The sequence below is a fragment of the Loxodonta africana genome, chromosome 1, assembly GCF_030014295.1.
Source record: "Loxodonta africana isolate mLoxAfr1 chromosome 1, mLoxAfr1.hap2, whole genome shotgun sequence".
Taxonomy (NCBI): domain Eukaryota; kingdom Metazoa; phylum Chordata; class Mammalia; order Proboscidea; family Elephantidae; genus Loxodonta; species Loxodonta africana.
This window is the reverse complement of record NC_087342.1, coordinates 228,258,118-228,280,074: the sequence shown is the minus strand read 5'-3', so window position 1 is coordinate 228,280,074 and position 21,957 is coordinate 228,258,118. Positions and strand designations below refer to the sequence as shown.

At 42.5% G+C, this 21,957-nt stretch overlaps 1 protein-coding gene across 1 annotated transcript in view; it reads right to left on the bottom strand.

Moving 5' to 3' along the window:
- The window catches only part of SNX9 (sorting nexin 9), a 116,153-nt gene that overhangs the window by 10,396 nt on the left and 83,800 nt on the right, over nucleotides 1-21,957 (bottom strand). The window contains exons 7-13 of the mRNA XM_010598835.3: nucleotides 20,678-20,762; nucleotides 17,858-17,983; nucleotides 17,619-17,736; nucleotides 10,149-10,279; nucleotides 6,587-6,690; nucleotides 5,257-5,360; nucleotides 741-818 (exon numbers count right to left, since the gene is read on the bottom strand). Of these exons, the coding sequence (XP_010597137.1) occupies nucleotides 741-818; nucleotides 5,257-5,360; nucleotides 6,587-6,690; nucleotides 10,149-10,279; nucleotides 17,619-17,736; nucleotides 17,858-17,983; nucleotides 20,678-20,762 (746 nt within the window). The remainder of the gene's footprint in view (nucleotides 1-740; nucleotides 819-5,256; nucleotides 5,361-6,586; nucleotides 6,691-10,148; nucleotides 10,280-17,618; nucleotides 17,737-17,857; nucleotides 17,984-20,677; nucleotides 20,763-21,957) is intronic.

Sequence of the window (21,957 nt, the reverse complement as noted above, 5' to 3'; positions counted from 1 at the left end):
CATTACATAACTGTCAAACCACTGAGAATCATGGCCCAGCCAAGTTGACACATATTTTTGGTGGACACAATTCAATCCATGATAGGTGGGTTCTAAACCTAATCCCTTCTAAGTGGTGTCTTATAAAGAGGAGTACTGACACAGAGATAAAGACACACGGAGAAGGAGGGACCATGTGAGGATCCCGGTATGGGCCAAGGAATGGGCCGTGGCTGCCAGAGGCCGAAAGGGACAAGGATCTCTATAGCACACAGAGCATAGCCCTGTGGAACAATAAACTCCTGTTCTTTAAAGCCACCCACTTATGCTACTTCTGCAATGGCAGTGCTAGGAGACTAAAACAGGGGTGCTGAAGAAACCAGGTCATGTGCTGTGGTGCCCATACTCTGAAACTTATATTCAAAGACCTATCTGCCCTGGGTATCAGGATAAACTCCCTGGTGAAAGTACTAATTCTATACTCTTGTAAGTGATAGGAGAGAGATACTCAGATAGGCGCCACCCACCTGACAAATCCTTTTTACTTCTTACCTGCTCCAAAAGCCAAGTGGAGTAAATACAATCGCTTTCTGAAAAGTAATAAAGTGGAGCTACAACGGTCCTGAGTGCAGCAGCCTGGCCCACTTAAACGCCAGGATGAGGAGGCCCAAGTGCAGAGTTACTGTTTGTCGGCAAGGGTGGACGAGGGTGGTTAGCCTGGTCGAGACACTACAGTCCCAGTGAATGAACGGTACACGTACCTTGATAGCCGCTGGAGCTGAACACGGCGGCTAAGCTCTGCAGCGCCTTTCCTATCTTCTGATACTCCTTGGGTAACGCTGAAAGAGAAGGCGGCGCAGGTTGCTAACTATCCTCTGAATAATCTGAAATGGGGTTCAACTGTTTTTTGAAAGTGATTACTTTTATGATAAAAGAATCTGAAGTGATTTAAAACAGTCCATGTTCTTTGGGAAAACACTGATGCAAAAACAACTGTTTTACACATGAAATGTTCAATTAATGGTGGGTGCTGTTACTGCTAACCGTCACCACGGCCACTTTCTCATTCACTGGAGGAAGTAAAAGTGCACAGAGAAGCTCACTGGGGAGGCTGAGAGTTCACAAAGGGTCTCCATACACCCACCCCTCACAAGAGCCCTCCAACCAGAAGCAGACACCCCATCTCCACTTCAAGGGCTAGAAAATAGGGCTCAGATAAGTCAACTGATGTCCTCAAGGTCGCTTAGCTAAGAAATGGTGGGACTGGCATCTGTAATTCCAAATACACTGCTTTCCTCACTGTGTCATGCCTATGTATAAGATGATGGGAGGGAGAGGGAGGGAGGGAGACAGAGAGAGAGAGGGAGGGAGGGGGGAAGGGAAGGAGGAAGGGGGGGAGGGAGAGGGAGAGACAGAGAGGGAGAGGGAGGGAGGAAGAGGGAGAGGGACGGAGGGAGAGGGAGAGAGGGAGAAAGAGAGAGGGGAAGGAGAGGGAGAGACAGAGAGGGAGATGGGGAGAGGGAGAGGCGGAGAGGGAGGGAGAGAGAGGGGAGGGAGAGAGGGAGGGGGAGAGGGAGAGGGAGAGAGAAGGGAGGGAGAGGGATAGAGGGAGAGGGAGAAAGGGAGGGAGGGAGAGAGAGGGGAAAGGGAGGGAGAGAGAGAGAGAGGGAGCGGGGGAGAGGGAGGGAGGGAGGGAGAGAGAGAAAGTTCTGCGATTCCAGGGTCATTCTGAAGAACTTCTGGAGAAGAGTTGCTATATCCTAAGCTACTTTCCTTGCACAAAACCCAACCACACTAAACCCACTGCTGCTGAGTTGACTGCAACTCACAGAGACCCTACAGGACACAGCAGAACTGCCCACAGGGTTTCCAAGGCTGTAAACCTTTATGGACGCAGACTGCCCCATCTGTCTCCCGTGGAGGGGCTGTGGGTTCAAACAGCCGACCTTCTGGTTAGCAGCCGAGTGCTTTAACCGCTGCGCCATGAGGGCTTGCTTTCCTTTGCATAAGTCTCCTTAGAGTCATCTCTTGCTTTTCAAAAGAAATCACTGTTTGCATTTGAAGACTTATTGAAATTAAAGAAGAAAAAGAAAAACTCAAATCTTTCTTTAAAAAATCTACCAATTACCAGTTGCTATTGAATCAGTTCTGACTCTCGCTGACCTCACGAGTGTCGGAAGAGAACTGTGCTCCACGGGGTTTCCAATGGCGAATTTTTTGAAAGTAGATTGCCAGGCCTTTCTTCTGAGACACCTCTAGTTGGACTTGAACCTCCAACTTTTCAGTTAGTAATCAAGAATGTTAACAGTTTGCACCACCTGGGGACTCCTAAAAAAATTTAGGCTAGAGAACTGAGAAGCAATCTATGAGCTGTGGTAACGGGGAACCATGAATCCAAACTATATTGGCTCAGTTTTTTTTTTTTGGAATCAAATAAATATTTTTATTAAAAAAAATTATATTGATATTTTAACCCTAATGTCCTTAAATTTGTGAATTTTCACATTTCTTGGGTAAAGACAAAAACTTAAACTTTGCTATTTCCTCAAGTCTACTCATCACTTCAGCGACAACAACAAAGCCCCCTCTCCAGTCCCCTCTCCTTATGTGGTATATGGGGGCTTAAGTCTGACAGGACATGACAATCAGCTAGAGACCTTCTTCAACATTCTCACGTCGGGGCATCTCCTCCCAGACAGGCGTTCTGGTCTCACTGTCCATGGCGCCTGCTCATTAGAATGTTTAGAAAATGTTTAAGCTTCCCAAATGATCCTAACGTGCAGCCAAACCCTGCAATAAGGCATCAGGATGAGGCAGGTTTGTGTGTGTGTCTGTAAGACAGAGGGTGGAAACAGGAGCAAAACTGATTTTTATTATATAAGAATGCTCTTAAGCTCCAGATAGTGCATTTTAGCTCAGTTAAATTTTAATAAACAACTTTAATAAACTGTTTACTCTTCTAGACTTAAGTTTTTGCCTCTATATCTGGAGTGAGAAACACAGAATATGCTCGAGTTTTCACTGCACAGATTAGGAATTTTAAAATACCCTTTTGTGAGGGAATAGAAGAAAGAAGATATGCCTGAATTAAATCCTAAGCCAAGTGTCTCAGCCATCCTCCTCCCCACAGAAAGGTGGCCTTAAGCCAATATTCTCTACTTTATAAATTTGGTCTTAGGGATGATATAGGACATAGAGTTGACCAGCTGTCAGACATAGGGATTTAATTCTTTAAAACAAATCATACTCCTAGATTTTTGTCATATCCTTAAAATATTCAACTGTAAGGTTTGCGCACATTTAAAATATTGCCAAAAATAAAAAAGCAGTGGCTTTCAACGAACGTACAGATTTAAGTCATTCGTTACGACAGTTCCAAGACTTTACAGGTAAAAATCAGCTGTCACTTTTTAAAATTACATGACTTCATTTATAGCTTAGAGAAGAGTGTCACAATACGTAAATAAATGGCCGTGGCTGTGTCCCAATAAAACTTTTTTTTACAAAAATTGGTGGTGGGCCCAGCTGGCCTGCAGGCGAAGTTTGCCAACCTCTAACAGAAGGCTGAGATTTTCTGGGCTGGATCTGATCTTCACATCGCTATTGGCTTTGCTGTGCCATTTGAGTAATTCACCCACAAGTCAGTCCACATTTACTTTCCTCTTCACTAAAATCCTCCGTTCATGCCAACTCTTCAGATGGGGACTGGACTCAACGGTAAGATGGAAAACGGTACTGGTGAGGAGTGAGCTTCTTGGCTCAAGAAGACACAGGAGTCTATGTGGGCGGCTCCTGTCTGGAGGGGAGATGAGAGGGCAGAAGAGGACAGGAGCTGGCTGAATGGACATGGGGAATACAGGGTGGAGAGGAGGAGTATTCTGTCTCATTAGGGGGAGAGCAGCTAGGAGTACCCAGCAAGGTTGGTATAAGTTTTTGTATGAAAGACTGACTTGATTTGTAAACTTTCACTTAAAGCACAATAAAAAAAAAGAAAAAAATTCTCCTTTTATTTCAAATTCTGATTCATCTCCTTTAGGGAAAAAAAAAATGTTTGCAAAGACAGACAATTAAGCTCTTTCTGAGGCTGAGTACAGAAATACTGATAAATTTTAAAGAGAGCATGTATTACTTTCATAATTCAAAGTAGAAGCCGCCTTTATTTAAAAAAAAAAAAAAAAAAAAACCACTGGATACAACCAATATTCCTGGAAGGTGTATCTGCAGAAGTCCAGAAAATTCTGAGTGATAGACTCGCTCCTTCCTCCTGAGACTAACAGGGTGGTCCACAGCCAGACCCCGCCCTCCCTTTGGGACTCAGGAGGCTGTGCTTGCAATCATGGCAGGATGACGCAGAAGGGACAAAAACCCTGGTGTGCTAAATCCCGGCATTTCAGTGACGGAAAAGTCACCTGTGGCCACCTGGGCTTAGAGAGTAACAGGGCAGCATCCTGCAGCACTGCACCGTTGGATGCTTGACTGGGCACTTCTATCCTGGGCCATTCGGCAACAGAGCTGCACAGGAAAAGATGGGTGAGCAGAACGCCAGTGCGCAAACACAGAAACGGGAGAGTGGGCAGAAATTCTTAAGGATCTAGAAGCAACAGAAAACTGGCTGACAGGCCCACTCTCACCCAGCAGGTGCACAGTCTGACATTTCCTATATATTTTCCACCATCGACTATGCTGGTTTTTCCTTTAAAAAAAAAAAAAAAAAGGCCTTAGTCAAATATAGGAGCCCCAGTGGCACAGTGGTTACGCACTTGGCTGCTAACCAAAAGGTTGTTGATTCGAACCCACCAGCCTCTCCACAGTAGAAAGGTGCGGCAGCCTGCTTCTGTAAGGATTTACAGCCTTGGAAACCCTATGGGCAGCTCTACTCTGTTCTACAGGGTCACTGTGAGTCAGAATCGACTTGATGGCAATGGGTTTGTTTGTTTGTTTGTTTTTTGCTTAGTCAAATACACATCTTCCCAAATGAATGAAGATTAAAAAGTAAAATAATGAGATTAAAAATAAACCATAAGCACTCTTTAAGCATGTAAAAAGATCCATTCTCTTACAAAGCCTAAAATAGCTGGAAATATTTGAGCTTGGTGATTTTACGAGACTTCTTGGACTGGCTATGTTGGAGCCAATTTTCTGTTATTAGCTAGGGCTGAGGGGTAATCAGTCACAGGAACGACAGTACTTCAGTTCACCACAGTCATTTCTGTTTGCACCGGGACACCTCCTTCCCCGTGTGACCAAGGTTCTGAGGTGGCTCCAGGGGCTACTTACGCCCTGTGCACCGCTTCCAATGCTCCTGCCCCACTGTCAGCAGCTCCTTGACACCATCATCCATGGCTTTGGTGAACTTCCCCACAGCATCGCACTTCTGCTCTCTGTAGGCAAAAGCAGCCTGTCACTCACACAGAAGCCACAGCCAGGGAGCGCTACCAAACCTGGACAAGGGTTCCTCGTGGTCGGGCAGACTCGTCCCACACAACCGCAGGTCCTTGTTTCCTTGCATTTTAACAACTATCCTTTCAGTAAATTGGTCTTAATAACAGGCTTGATTCAGGTGTTTTAGAGAACTACTTAAAAGTCCGTCACTTATGTTTTAACTTTGCTTCCTCTTTAATTCCTTGTGAATTTTAACTAAAAAATTTCTAAAGTAAATAAAAGCGCCATTTGGTGAATAGCTCACTCAGTGAAATTCTAATCGCTGGGGGTATCGTCAAATCCTGGCTATAAAACGCTAATACAGGTTGCTCATGGTGGCTGTTCGTTCATTCCAGTAAGTTCTTTTCGAGCCACAGAACACAACCTGGATCCACAACCATCACTAAGTGACACTGAAGTGTATTTACTGACATGAAAAGACCATCACAACGTATCGCCAGGCGAAAGGGGCAGGTGATTAGACAGCCTGCACAGCGTAAAGTCATTTTTATTTAAAAAACTAATTTTTCCTATAGCTACGTATGTACAGAGGAGGGCTGGGAAGACAGTACGCCAACACATGAACACTGATTTTCTCTCTGGGTCGTCGGAGGATTGTGTGTGTGGTTTCTCCCCCTTGTTTATATTTTTGGTAATACCTAAGCAATGATGCTATCATAAGAAAAAAGCTTCTTAAAATTAAAAAAGCCAAGATTTCTTACGAGTCCTTCCACAGAAAAGGAACTACTCCAAATTTTCAACTGAACCTACATTTTTAAAAAGATTAAAAACACACACACACAGTAAAAGCAGGTTAGAGACTGCTCCCTTCAAGGGCAATATTCAGAGGAATTTTCCTTCGTTGGCTATCATACGGTGTCCACTGGCTCCACACCACTTTGTTTCATCAGACCTTATTGGAAGTAACTACTAAGCACTGTGTTAACCATGAAGTCACCAAGTTCAAGGTAAAAAGGCAGCAGACTGCAATGTCTCACTGTGGTTAGAAAGACAGCCCTTTTACACTCAGGTGCTGTCTTCCTTGCCTTCTGACTACAAGCCCCGCTCATTTCACCAGCCTCAGTCTGACAATCCCAACTCCAGCTGCAGCCATGCTGGCCTAGATCTGTGCGCCAAGGAGGAGGATCAAGCTGGAGAAAAAAGGGCGTTTGGCAGTATCTCTTACATTTCCAGCAAGTCCAAGTCAGGTGCCTCTGGTTCCATGGTGGAAAATATCATAACTCCCACCAGCTCATCTTTTTCAGCCTTCCTTTTGCCAGTTTTCCACTCCTGTAAGTCAGAACAACACAACGTTAAAGTGGACAGCAGTCAGCTGGCCTTCTGAAATTCCCCATCAAAGCTGGCTCGCTAATCATCTCTATCTTCCTAATTTTCAGGAAGCCGCCCCCGGACCATTTCCCTCCGCACCCTGGGCCAAACTTCTGTACATCTCAGATGTAATCACTGTACAGAACCGTCAGTATGAGACCAAGTCTTTGGGAGGCGAGGTGAGCTGGCCACTTTTCCAAATGGCTGCCAATATAAACCTATGCTATAAATTTTGGCAAAGTACCTTGCATTTTTAGGTTAACTGCTTTCTAAAAAAAGGTTAAAGCTTTTCTAGAATACACAGTGGGAACCAACATTATGAGTGGTTTAAAAAAAAATTATCATAAGCTATATAAATACACACAACAGAAAAGCATACAGAACAAAAATAAACCATGCAATAAATTCTTACACAGTGCACACCTGTGCAGCTAACTACCATCTAGGCCAAGAAATAGAACAGCGCCCCCTCATGCACCTTTCCTGTCACTGCCCTTTCTCTCTCCACAAAGGCAACCATGATCCTTTCTTTTGTGGTAATTACTCCCTGGCTTTTCTTTAGAGTTTAACCATCTAAGCAGGCAGGCATCCCTAAACAGTGTTACTAGTTTTTTGACATTGTATAAATAGAATCACACAGTATGCATTCTTTTATGCCTTCATTATTTTATGGCTTCTTTTGCTCAACCTTATGCTTATGACATCTATCTACACTGTTGTGTGTGGACACAGTTCATTCATTTTCATTGCTATATACTATTCCATTCTATGACTACTCCTCAATTTATTTATCCATTCTACGTCTGGAAGCCTCCCTCCCTGCCAAGTTATGAATAAAGCTGCTGGGTCATGTCTCATGGTGATATGTGCATGTGTTTTTCAGATATGCTCGGTCAGGAGAATATTTTCAACTTGAGGAGATAATGCCAACCTGTTTTCCAAAACGGTCTTTCCACTTTTCACTCCCACCAGCAGAGGGCATGTCAGCAGTTGTTCCCATTGCCATGACAACACTTGGTGAGGAGAGTGTAAATTTAGTCATTGTGGTGAGTAGGCAGTGGCATCTCAGGGTGGTTTTAATTTGCATATCCTTGATTACCAATGAGATTAAGTACCTTTTTATAATTTGTTGGTCATCTGGATACCTTCTTTTTGTGACACACGTGATCAAATCTCACTTTTCTACTGGGTGATTATATTTCCTTAAGGTGAGTCCTTTTTTTTTTTATTTCAGAAATCCTTTCCTACCTTGGGGGCATAAATATATTCTCCTAGTTATCATCTAGAAGCTTTATCACCTTGCCTTTCATGTTTAGATCTGCTAACTATCTGCAATTGATTTTTACAAATACTTTATATATAGAAACTTTGAAACGCATACAAAAGTAGAGAGAAAAGTACAATCAACCCTTACAGGCTCAGCTTCAATAATTATCAACATTTGCCAATCTTGTTTTACTTTTCTACATTTCAAAAAAAAAAATTTTTTTTGGACCTATTTTAATGAAAATCTCAGACATACCGTTTTGCCTGTAAATATTTCCTTACATAACTTTAGCAGATGAAGCCATGTTTTTAAAACATAACCACAATACCAGTAGGACTTCTAACAAAATTAACAATAAGTACAGCCACAGGCTGTCTATATGAAGACTTATTTCTTCATGGAAAAATAAATCTATGGCAAACTGATCAATATTTGAAGGACGAAACCAAAAAAAGCAAAATTGTTGCCGTCAAGTTGATTCTGACTCACAGCAACCCTACAGGACACAGTAGAACTGCCCCATAGGGTTTCCAACTACAGGACAGAGTAGAACTGCCCCGTAGGGTTTCCAACTACAAGACAGAGTAGAACTGCCCTGTAGGGTTTCCAACTACAGGACAGAGTAAAACTGCCCCGTAGGGTTTCCAAGGAGCAGCTGGTGGAGTCGAACTGCTGGTTGGTCAGCGGCTGAGCTCTTAACCACTGTGCCAGTCTGAAGGACAATCATCACCAGAAAAAAACAAAACAAAACAAACCAGGACTAGATTTATTGGTATTCTTAAACCCTACTCTGCATAAAATATGACTTTTAGAGGTACTTTGTAAACCAAATCCTTGGCAAATCAACCAAATAAGCCCTTGTTAAAGTCCTCTGGGTAAACAGTAAAGGCAAATGTGGAGTCTTGTAACCACAAAGTAACAAAGCTGGCTTTCACAAAGAACCCACTCCAAGAACCTGGTTTCATTGCTATATGGCTACACGACACATTGGCTGAATATCACGTCTACACAGAAAAACGGGGGTTTCCGGAGCAGCCTGCCAAGCTAGACTTATGATATATACAAATGCACAAAGAAATGCTAAAGCCCTCAAGGTTTTCTGACTCTCCTCCCTAATTATACACAAAGCATTCAAATGAGCCTCCCAAATCTAGAAATAACTGAAAATAAGACCCAAATGATTATATGAAGTGTATGTATGTATATGCCTGTCAACATACACAGACAGAACCCTGATATTTAAATTTACTTTTATGAATGTTTTCACTTTAACAGGACAAAAGTACTACCAATATGCTGAGCAAGTAAATATCTAAAAGTTTCATCAACAAGGTCTATACAATATTCTATTATTTGATTAAAGCAAAAAATAACTTCACGATTTTTCCTCAGGATCATAATATATTTAGTCTCTGCCACTGGCGTCCAAGCTAACTCATGCTTTTGTTCTTTAGAGTGTTTTCTAAAATATTTAATATCTGTTATGGAAAGAGAGAAATTATGGAGAGGACACCTTTAGAGAACAAAAAGACACAATTAAAACTACAGTAAAAGCTTACTTTTTCCAAAACAGACAATAATGAAATGTCAAGCAGAGGACAACTTTTCTCAGTTCTGATAAGGAGCAGGTGATCACGGCAGATAACTGCCCACAGGGGCGGGCAGAGAGACCAACACCTACTTTGGGCTCACCATTGCGGTTAGGGAAGGGCAACTTGGTTCTGAGAAGAATGGCTGCTCTCTGAGCCTACTTCTCCTTTCACAAGGGTGTAATACTGTAGGGCCAAAGTTTGGCCATCTGTCCTCTCACTTTCCTCTGCTAATATGCTGCGCAGTTTGGGATCTATCCTAGTAGTTAAAGCATGTAGGGAAAAATCCATTGTCCTACCCTATCCTTCACCCCTGCTCACCCTGGGCCAACCCATTTCCAGTTTCTGGGAAAGCAGGAGCAGACAGTTTTTACATATATCCTGACTCATAGGTCATGATTCATATCCTCAGTTGGGATTGGGTTTCTGTCTTCCCATTGTCTTTGGAGGAAATGAGATTTAGCCAGCTAACCAACATAATTTTAGCTCCATCCAGACATGACTTCAGTGTGAACATGATAACTCTGAATATCCTCTAAGGCCACCATCATAAAATGCCCAACCTTTTCATCCCGGAAATTGAGGAACTGCTGGAAAACCTCGCTTTCTGCGATGACGGGATGCCGGCACATCCTGGTCATCCACCCCTGGAGTCTCTCCATGCGCATCTTGATGAACTCCTCTTCAAAGCGACCTGCAAGAGACACGCCAAGTGTGACGTGCGGCTCGTCCAACACGAGTCGCTATTACTACAACCCACTGCCAAGTGTGATGTGCAGCTCGTCCAACACGAGTCATTATTACAACCCACACGCGAAGTGTGACATGCAGCCCGTCCAACACGAGTCACCGTTACCACAACCCACTGCCAAGTGTGACGTGCAGCTCGTCTAACACGAGTCACTATTACTACAACCCACATGCCAAGTGTGATGTGCAGCTCGTCCAACACGAGTCATTACTACCACAACCTACTGCCAAGTGTGACATGCAGCTGGTCCAACACGAGTCACTATTACCACAACCGACCGCCAAGTGTGACGTGCAACTCGTCCAACACGAGTCACTGTTACTACAACCCTTTCTGTGGCTGTGGCTACTTTGTAGAAAGGTATTTAATAAAAGCTAGATCTGGGTGACTTTTTACCACCTAAAGACAGGCAGCATACTGAACGCTCAAAGGCCACTAGAGGACGCAAAAGACTTCCTAGTTTTAAAAACTGAAGTCTGATTTAAAGCATCTATAACCCTTTTTGTGACAAGAATAAGCATAACCTCAAAGTGCCATTTTATCATAGATCCCTAAAGAACTCAACAAATTTAAAAGGAAATCTTCCCTCAATATGAAAACTACCTATTTTCTAACAAATTAACATTATGCCAGTTGCTGGGTAGTCACACAAAGCCCTGCTGGAGTGAAGGGAGAGATAAGGTGGACACTAACAAGTAATTCCCAAAATGTATGGAGTTTCTATGTCAGTAAAAACGTGTTCAAGTGCAACAGAATTCAATACCTACAAACCGAAATGTAGTATTTGTGAAAAGTGATTCAGGGCTATAGCTTTTCTTCCCCTCCCTCTTTTGTTTTTTAAGTTACTCAAAGTGAAAATCAAAAAACAGGTTTTTTCATGATTGTAATACCAAAAAGGTACTGTCCCAGAACATAAGACCACACTGAAACAGACCTTAAGTAGTAATGTTTCTGCTTTAAAAGTAGAACATCAGCTTAACAAACATACTGAACGACAAGGAAACACTGAGGATTTCTATAAGCCTAAGAAACAAAAATTACTATCGCTTAAGAGGCTTCTGGAGGTGGGATTCTGTCTACAGTTGAGGGAGATCAGCTAATCCTCTCCCCAGAAAGCAACTATGGCCGGTCCTCATGATTCAGTTTCCGTATTCGAAAATCCACTAAAAATACTCAGTATGCTGAGTGTCCCCAGGTGTTGGATTTAGCAGACAAATACAAAGCAGCAGACAGAACAGCTACTACAAACATGTTTAGAGAGCTAAAGGAAACCATGTTTTAAAAATTAAAGAAATATAACAGGGAATTGACACACGGAGATCCTCAAGGAAACGGAAATTATAAAAAGAAACAAATGGAAATTCTAGACTTAAAACACACAATAACTAAAATAAGAAATTCACTGTGGCGGCTCGGCAGATTTGAGACGGTGGAAGAAAGAATTGGTGAATTTGAAAATAGATCTACAGAAATCACCTGATCTGAAGAACAGAGAAAAAAAGAAGCAAAACGGATAGGGCCTCGAGAAACACCAAGTCTACCAATGTAACTGCAGTGGGATTTCCAGGACAGCATAAAAAATATCTGAAGCCATCATGGCCAAAAATGTTCCAATTTTGATGGGTAGCTTTAGTCAACACATTCAAGAAAGCTCAACAAACTGCAAGTAGAATAAACACAAAAAGATCCACACTAGATGCGGCAGAATCAAGCTGCTCAAAGACAAAAAGACAATAGTAAAGGCAGCAAAAGAAAAACAACTCATCACAGAGTGATGATTACTGTACATAAATTTTAAAACAACACTTTTTAAAACGCACAGCCTGGATCTTCCTTTAGAAACTCCAAGTAAAAACAAGCAGAAGTCTTTTAATAGAAGTACATCACAGACTTGAACTCGAACAGCACAATGTTTCTGGACACTTCCTGTATATTGAAGAGTTTCAAGTTTTCCAGTTATTGAAGGTAGAGATGAAACAGCACACGCACTAAGTGGTGCAGAAACAGAGTCGTATCCCTCGGAAAGGAGATGGCCACTTCTCCAGGACAGAAAAGACCAAGTCCGCATGGACCTGCGCCAAACTGAATTCCTCAATATGAGTGAATTATGCTGAGAGTTTGTCACCTAATCACTGGTTGAAATTCAAGGATTCCTATTTTATTGAAAAATTGTCCTCCTGAGAATTTTTCTGACATAGCTGGTTCATCTCCAGACTATGACTTCAGATGTTACTCTATACTTTGTTAAGATTTCCATTTTAGGTCACAGACAGTTAAAAAAAAAAAAAGGGGAAAGGGGACTTCTATGTCCCCATTCTCAATGAACCTTACAGTTTTTGCTTGTCGTGTGCCGTTGAGTCAATTCTGACTCACAGCGACTCTACAGGATGGAGGAGAACTGCCCCCTAGGGTTTTCTAGGCTGTGATCTTTATGGGAGCAGATCAATCACCACGTCTTTTCTCCCAAAGAGTGGCTGGTGGGTTTCAATGGCTGACCTTTCAGTTAGCAGCCGAGTGCTTAACCACCGCATCACCAGGGCTTGTTTCAGTTTTCACTAAGTATATAAATACACCAGTTTGGCACAACCCAGAAATAAAAATCAAATTTACTCAATATTATTTCACGAGGAACAAAATCTATAAACAAAAAATGTTAACTGTTAAAGTTTTCCATGGACTTATTATCAAGTCCACTGAAATACCATGACATCACCTACTTCATTACTTCCCTTTTTCCCTCCAGGATAAAGTGAGAGGGGAGTTTTTACATAATAATGATCTTGTGCACACTCGGGGCAGGAGACAAATGAGAGAGAAGGGGGAATAAAGTCACTTCTGTGCTTCCTGGTTTCCTCGGCACACAGCCCAGTCAGTGAACCAAAGCTCAACTTTCTTCACACAGAGAGGTTGTTGCTTTCTTGCTCTTCTATGACATTCCCCTGGCTTCATGCCTGTTTTTTTTTTTTTTTTAAAAAAAAAAAAAAAAACAAACCTTCGTATGGGAGAGGAGCCATGACTCTATGATGTTTTGAAATAACACTGAATTATTCGATTCAGGATAAACAACGCATGTAAAACCTAAAAGATATAAAAAAAATCCTAACAACTTTCAAATAGTTCATTAATCCATTTATGTGGAGCACACTGTGCAATCAAGTTGACAAAGAAGAGTATAAAATCCACTGAAACTTGAAAATATGGAGAAACAGAACTGAAGTTTTCAGGGAAAAAAGTCTAAATTTTTAGAAAAGCTGCTAAGATTTAATAACAATGGCAAAAAACAGGGACAGGCAGCTTGTGAACTGGGTGTAGAACTGGGGGGAGGGAGCACCCCTGAATGGGAGGAAGCAGTACTCACAGCCCACCTGGCTGCCCTGAGGACGGCTTTCCCATAACTGCCCGGCCCCACTGGGGGCTGCCGATATGTCACCATGCCTAGACCTGCTGATCTACCTGCCATGTGCCCACTCTCCATTATGCTGGGACAACTTGAAATGTTTGAAAACTAAACAAAAAACAAAAACAAAAAAAAACCTAACACTTTGTTAAAAACAACAAATTACAGATAACACTGTGAAGAATGGGAATTCCAGAACAATTAATTGTACTCATGAGGAACCTGTATAAAGACCAAGAGGTAGTCGCTCAAACAGAACAAGGGGATACTGTGTGGCTTAAAATCAGGATAGGCGTGTATCAGAGTTGTATCCTTTCACCATACTTACTCAATCTATATGCTGAACAAAACATCTGAGAAACTGCACTATATGAAGAACAAAGGGTCAGGATTGGAGGGAGACTCATCAACAACCTGTGTTATGCAGATGACACAACCTTGCTTGCTAAAAGTGAAGAGGACTTGAAGCACTTACGATGAAGATCAAAGACCACAGCCTTCAGTGTGGATTACACCTCAACATAAAGAAAACAAAAATCCTCACAACTGGACCGACAAGCAACATCAGACTAAAAGGAGAAAATACTGAGGTTTTGTGAAGGATTTCATTGTACTTGGATCCACAATCAGCACCCACGGAAGCAACAGTCAAAAAAATCAAGGGACATATTGCATTGAACGAATCTGCTGCAAAAGACCTCTTTAAAGTGTTAAAAAGCAAAGATGTCACCTTGAAGACTAAGGTGCGCCTGACCCAAGCCATGGTATTTCCAGTCGCCTCATATGCATGGGAAAGGTGGACAGTGAATATGGGAACAGTGAAGAAGAAATGATGCCTCTGAGTTATGGTGTAGGCAAAGATACTGAATATACCATGGACTGCCAGAAGAACGAACAAATCTATCTCGCAAGAAGCGTGGCCAGAATGCTTCTCAGAATCAAGGATGGCAAGACTTTGTGTCACATACTTTGGACATGTTATCAGGCGAGACCAGTCCCTGGAGAAGGACATCATGCTTGGTAAAGTAGAGGGTCAGTGAAAAAGAGGAAGACCCTCAACGAGACGGATTAAGGAAGTGGCCACAGCAATGGACATAAACACAGCAAAGATTGTGAGGATGGCACAGGACTGGGCAGTGTTTCTTTCTGCTGTACATAGGGTTGCTGTGAGTCAGAACCGACTCGACGGCACCTAACAACAACTAACTCTAGCTAAAGATCAGTTTGTCGACATTACACACGTAAATGGCACAAACTTCAGAATCAGATTCAAATTCCTTTTATGGCTATACCAAGCAGCGCCTGCTTAACTCCCTTGAATTTCAGCTTCCTTGTGTATAAAGTCAAGATGGAAATAGCTGCCCTCTGTGCAGTGTCGGGCACGTGTGAAACCTGGCTGGTGACCTGTCTGGTGGAGACTCCCAGGCCTTCCTTCAACTGTTCGCCTCCACTCTAGCTCAATGAGGCTTACACCCTCTCAGGTCTTCCCTGATACCTGTTCTTCTCTGAGGGTTTGGTTTAGTGCTTAGATTCTCTTTCACCTCCTCAAGGGGCCTCTCTGCATCTGACCTGTCTTACTGTCATCCCTAATCCATTCCTCTCTGCACTTACTACTTCCATTCACCTGAAACTTCTCTAGCTATATCCTAAAACCCCTTCTAAACTTCACTCATGCTCAGCTTCTTTACAAACTCTAAGACAAGCACACTGAGTCCCTGAATACTAATATATCAGGTTCTTCACTAGGCTAGAAATTAAAAAAAAAAAAAAATCACTCAATAAAATTGCTTTCAAAACTGACACAGAACAACTACTTTCTAACTGCCTCTTACAAGGGGCTCTTGTAGATGATTTCTGACAAGATATTTTGTGGAGGAACTGGGGGAAGGTCAACACTTCAAATAAACAAGAAAATGGAGAGGGTACCAGTCAGTAATAAATAAAAACATTTAAAATCAACAGACATCAAAATAATTCAAGTAGAAAACAGAGCAACTTCCTACATCAACTTTCAGACCCTCCGTAACTTCTATTTTTGACATTTACATATTTCTAGTGAAAATGAGGAAATCCTGGTGGTGTAGTGGTTAAGTGCTACAGCTGCTAACCAAAGGGTCGGTGGTTCACATCCGCCAGGTGCTCCTTGGAAACTCTATGGGGCAGTTCTACTCTGTCCTATAGGGTCGCTATGAGTCGGAATCGGCTCAACAGCACTGGGTTTGGTTTTTGTTTTTTGTTTAGTGAAAATGACACAGCTGGTTTGCACAGCATGCTTACATCTACTGGGTCATATATTTTTCTTTTCATTTTACAATATTGGATCATTTGTGTTTTCTCAGATGTCAATTTTCATGTAATTTTTAAATTCACATATTTCTTTTGGAGGAAAAAGTAATACACAGTAATGTTGCTCAAATTCAAGATATGTATAAACACATGAGACCTCTGACACATCCATGTTTATTGCAGCACTGTTTATAATAGCAAAAAGATGGAAGCAACCAAGGTGTCCATCAACAGATGAATGGATAAATATGGTATATTCACACAATGGAATACTACGCATCGATAAAGAACAGTGATGAATCTGTGAAACATTTCATAACATGGAGGAATCTGGAAGGCATTATGCTGACTGAAATTAGTCAGTTGCAAAAGGACAAATATTGTATAAGACCACTATTATAAGATCTTGAGAAATAGTTTAAACTGAGAACACATTCTTTTGTGGTTACGAGGTGGGAGGGAGGGAGGGTGGGAGAGGGTTCTTTACTGACTAGATAGTAGATAACAACTGCTTTAGGTGAAGGGAAAGACAACACTCAATAAAGGGGAGGTCAGCACAACCGGACTAAAACAAAAGCTAAGAAGTTTCCTGAATAAACTGAATGCTTCAAAAGTCAACAAAGCCGGGGCAGGGGTTTGGGGACTATGGCTTCAGGGGACATCTAAGTCAATTGGCATAATAAAATCTATTAAGAAAACATTCTGCATCCCACTTTGGAGAGTGGCGTCTGGGGTCTTAAATGCTAGCAAGCAGCCACCTAAGATGCATCAATGAGTCTCAACCCACCTGGATCAAAGGAGAATGAAGAACACCAAGCTCACAAGGTAATTATGAGCCCAAGAGACAGAAAGAGCTACATGAACTAGAGACTACATCCTCTTGAGACCAGAAGAACTAGACAGTGCCTGGCCACAACCTGATGACTGCCCTGACAGGGAACACAACAGAGAACCCCTGAGGGAGCAGGAGAACAGTGGGATACAGACCCCAAATTCTCATAAAAAGACCAGACTTAATGGTCTGACTGAGAGACTAGAAGGACCCTGGTGGTCATGGTCCCCAAACCTTCTGTTGGCCTAGGACAGGAACCATTCCTGAAGACAACTCATCAAACATGGAAGGGACTGGACAATGGGTTGGAGATAGATGCTGATGAGGAGCAAGCCACTTGAATCAGGTGGACACTTGACACTATGTTGGCATCTCCTGCCTGGAGGGGAGATGGGAGGGTAGAGGGGATTAGAAACTGGCAAAACGGTCACAAAAGGAGAGACTGGAAGGAGGGAGCAGGCTGACTCATTAGGGGGAGAGTAAGTGGGAGTATGTAGTAAGGTGTATATAAGTTTATATGTGAGAGACTGACTTCATTTGTAAATTTTCACTTAAAGCACAATAAAAATTATTAAAAAAATATTCTTGTTAGGTAACTTTCAACATACACGTGCACTCTGCTATGGCTCCTGCCTCAAAGCTGATTTAGCCACTGTTCCCAAGCTAGACGCCCTGCTCCTCTAGACGGTGGGAAACACCATTCCATAGGGATGGTCTAACTGGGATCTTTTACCCGTCATCTCGGGTTCCCTGTTAAACACACTCACCTGTGACCTGTTTATCTGGAAGAGAAGGGATTGGAATGGCTGACCCAAACTTAACCAGGAGACGTTCATATAGCCAGTCAAAGTGCTTATACCTGTGGTTTACTGATCGATTAGTGTTCTAGGAAATAAGGGAGAGAGAAGAGACAGTTACCAATGCCAACTCCAGAAAATAAAGAAAAAAAGCAGACTGTAACTGGCAATGGAAGCACGATTCTGTTTCTGGTAACTGGGATACTTACGGTAGGCGTTAACTGATACTCAATGTAGCTCTTCAGACCATACATCTTGGTACCCTTTTTGGGATCTGCTACCACACAGTCGAATGTAGAGGTAGGATAAACCCACATGGGGCCATAATCTCCAACCTACACAACGTTCCAGGAAGAGTTAATTATGTTACATGGAAAAACAGGGAATACAATGGATGTAAATCAGCAAACAATTCTTTTTAGGACTAGGAGTCCTGCAGGGTCAATCTTGCTCCTCCTTGAGAAGTTACATAAATCCTCTCTGCTCCTGTTAAATGCTGTATTTAAAGAACATACTTATTATGGCAAACCCTTCTTCTCCTCAGCCCAGGGAGAGGAGATACCTGCTGTCCTCCCCTCTAGGGGAGTGCTGGATGGAACACAACCTCTCTCTCTCTAGCTTAGGGTTTCTCAAGCTATATGTGATGAAGGCCTAGTTTTTAAAAAAAATTTCCAATTCATCGTGGGTGGATAGTTTTGTAAAATACAAAATTATACACTTGGGATGTCTGGACAATGCCAAATTGCTGTCAAACTTTCTAAACACTGACTCTCATTTTCTGTACTTAACTCATGGTAGACTGTTAACAAAAACTCCAAATGGGCAACTGGTCCATGGACCCTACTTTGGGTAGCACTGTTCTAGCTTCTTCTAGAAATGGCTAATCAGATCAGCAATGGCCAATCAGTACCAACTGTTTCACTTGTACCTCAAAGGCAAGAACCTGGCTAGCTGCTTTCTCGTGGGTCTGCTTGCGCATAAGCTCAGTGGGCTCCTTCACTTCCTGTTTCCAAGTGTTCCACTCACTTGGGGAAGGCTTGCCCAAAGAAGAAAGGTCTGCCATTCTTTCTCCACCATTCTCCCTTTCTATCCATGACCAAGGGGAAATGTCCAGGCACTATGCACTACAGACCTAGTTACCTTCAACTTGGTGGCATGGGCTGAGGAGGTGTCACTTGGTCTATACAAAAAGTGGCAAGAGGGAAGTCAGCCCCCCTTGGAGAGCGTGAGGCCTTTGGTGTGGCCCTGTGGCAGGCTAGAGCAGCAGGCCTTGACTTGCACGGGCTGTGGCAGCTCAAACTGAGAACATGGCCAATATTGCAGGTGAGGCTTGGGCTTGCACTAGATTACTAGGGTTTTCACAGGGGCGGAAAAGAAGGAAACCAGCTAAGTTCTATGTGGGGGCATAGAGAACCAGTGTTTAAGTTTTGAGCCTGCACACCATTTCCGTTAAGCATGGGTAAGTGACAACAGATCTGTTTCCCCAAAGCTAGCTCTTTTCATCCTGTTTACAGATGTACCCAGGGCCAAGGAGGAAGCAATGGAGATTCCAGGAGATTCTCTGACAGCTGCAGAGCAGGAACCTATCAGACAAGTTGGTGGAAAACTTCCTCTCTGTGACTGGGGCCCAGAAGGGCTACTCTGACTGGCTGGAGCCCAACATTCTTTGGGCCACATTTTATTAGTGGGATGGGTTACTGTGCCTTAAAGGCAAAGAACCAGGTCTTTGCCTTCCCTTGGCTTCCTGAACACTCAGTGGTTCCCTTCAGCTTCCTTTTCTCTGCAAGAAGCCCACGTGGGCAGGCCTGTCTACAGGTGCACGGACCCAGTTCTATGCACAATTTGTGGGATAACTCAAAGGCTAGGGTCCTTTAACTTCACTCCACCACTACCGTGCTGTGACAAGGTCCCCTCTGAGAGCGGAGGGACAGGGCCATGGCTCTTAATTCTGTGGAGTTGCTTTAAATTTCATGGAACAAACAATAATACACGTGCAGTATAAAAAAAGGTCTGGAGAAAACAGAAGAAAATTAAAATCTTTAATCTAACCCCCTAGAGGATAATGATTCCAAATTTGCTTTGAGGGTAGGAGGCGAAAAGAGGTTCTTGATTACAGCCTTTCTGCCTGCTAGTTTCTAGGGTTTAAGCTTTGCAAAGATGTGGGAACAAGGAATAAAGAACTCCACTCTCATTCCTGCAGTTTTAGCAAGTCTCTCGGGATCCAGAGATTAGGGACTAAGACCTGATGCTTCCTCATCCTTGTGTGAGGCCAGGTGAGCAGGCTGAAGGCTCTCCCCCGTCTTATAGTTACAGGGCTAAGTCAACAGGGTCAGAAAACAGCCAGCTAGATTTATCAAAGAACGTATCAAGAGCAATGGGAGTTCTCTTTTCCAGAATTTCATTTGGGAATAGGCAGCTAGATCGTGCCTAGACAGAAACTCTACCACATCAAAATCTGGGGCAAAACCAAAGAGCCTGTGTGTCACGTTGTATAATAAGTTATTCTAAGACAGGCATTCTTAATAATGTCATTAACTCCCAGCTTTTACTTGCTAGTTCCTTATCTTGACCCGACAGCTGTTTTACTCGAAGACTAATTCTCACCAGCATATAGGAAAAGGTACCTTACTCTGATAACATGTGCGTAACTCTGCCAGGGTAGAAGCCTAAAGACTCAAATGGGGTTTATTAGCTAATCATGTAAAGCTGATACAAAATAGCATGTAAGATATACTTCCAGATAGTTTACAGGAGTGCTATTAAAAGAATAGACACTATGGGAGTTGTTGGTTCAATTACTTATAATCTTAAAGATAAAAACAAGGAATACTTCAACACTATAATGACAGGCATTCGTATATGCTGATTATCTTTAGTGTTTCTAAAATACTAACACGCAATGTCAGTTCTTTGGCGTAGTCAATGCATTTAAAAATACTTTCCAAAACACCAATAATCCTGTCAGCTTTAAGGTGTAATAAGAGAGCTTAATTAGAAACAAAGCAACAAACAAAAATAAGGGAACTTACAATGATGGGAATTTTCTCTTTGGGTTTTGCTAGTTGCTTGGCCAACAAATACTGCTCCAGTCCGGGTTTTGCGAATCCAGGAAACCTAATCATGAAGACAAACGCTCCTGAGCTTTACATCTTTCCTTTTGAGGATCCTACAACTCTCTCCCACATTTACTTAATAAAACGGTTTTATCCTTGTCCAGTCTTTCAGAAGTACTAGAACTAGGAAACTGTGGTAAATGAAACCTAATGTAATCAGATTGTTTAGTGGCCAATCAGCCATTTAATTAAGCTTCACCTGGTAAGAGGACAGCTTGATTTCAGAAGGTGTGATACTCATGGCTGCTCTGTTTGCTTAGCTGCACCTGGAACATCCTTTCACCCAACAGAGTGAAGGGCAGACTAGAAAACATCAGCCCATCCACGGGAGGGAGAAGTGCCCACAGAGCGTTCCAAGCCAGCCACTTATGTGGCAGCAGCCACACACCAGCATTTCTACACGCAGATTGAAGCAGCCCTCCAGCACCCTCACTCTGGGAGGCCACAATTATTCCAAAGAGGCTTGCTTTACTGATCATGGACATTTGTGCCATTTCGTTTTGGAACTATCTTCAGACCCAGTTTATGAGACATAAGAAAACTGGGCTCTTTAGTAAACAAACATGCCTCATTTAAGGTCCCAAAATGGAATAAATAAGCTGGGCTTCTTCCAGAAATCAAATCTACACCCAAAGGAAATCTCTAAAGTGTAAGGATAGCTGAAATAAATGTGTGGCCATTCAAAGTGCTACTTCTCAAGACGACAAGATTAATCTGGGTTTTGAAAATTTTTCTTTAACAGACAGAAAAAGCAAACAGGGGAAAATAAACCCAGAAAACCAAATGCCTAAAATAAGAAAAGAAGCCTCATTTATAACAAAACAAAACATAACCCCAGCTACACCACTTCTAATTTCATCCATATAGCACAAGGCCACTGTGACATTCCACGGGTCTGTCTTTGCACATGTTTTCCTCATTTTAGACTCACTTCCTTCTATCCTTGTTTCTTTGCCAACTCATTTTTTAAAGCACAGCTCATACCAGAGAGAACAAAGAGGAGTTCTGAACTTTTGCTCCAACATTTAATAGCTATGTGACCTTCTCAGCTTAAGTCTCCTGGTGTGAAGAATGGAGCCAATACCATCTGCTGTTTAAGACAATGGGAAATTAAGTAAAAAGAGTCATGCAAAGAGCCTAGTATGTACTCATTTAAAATTATTCATACTTCTGTCACCTCCTCTTTGGAAGTGTCC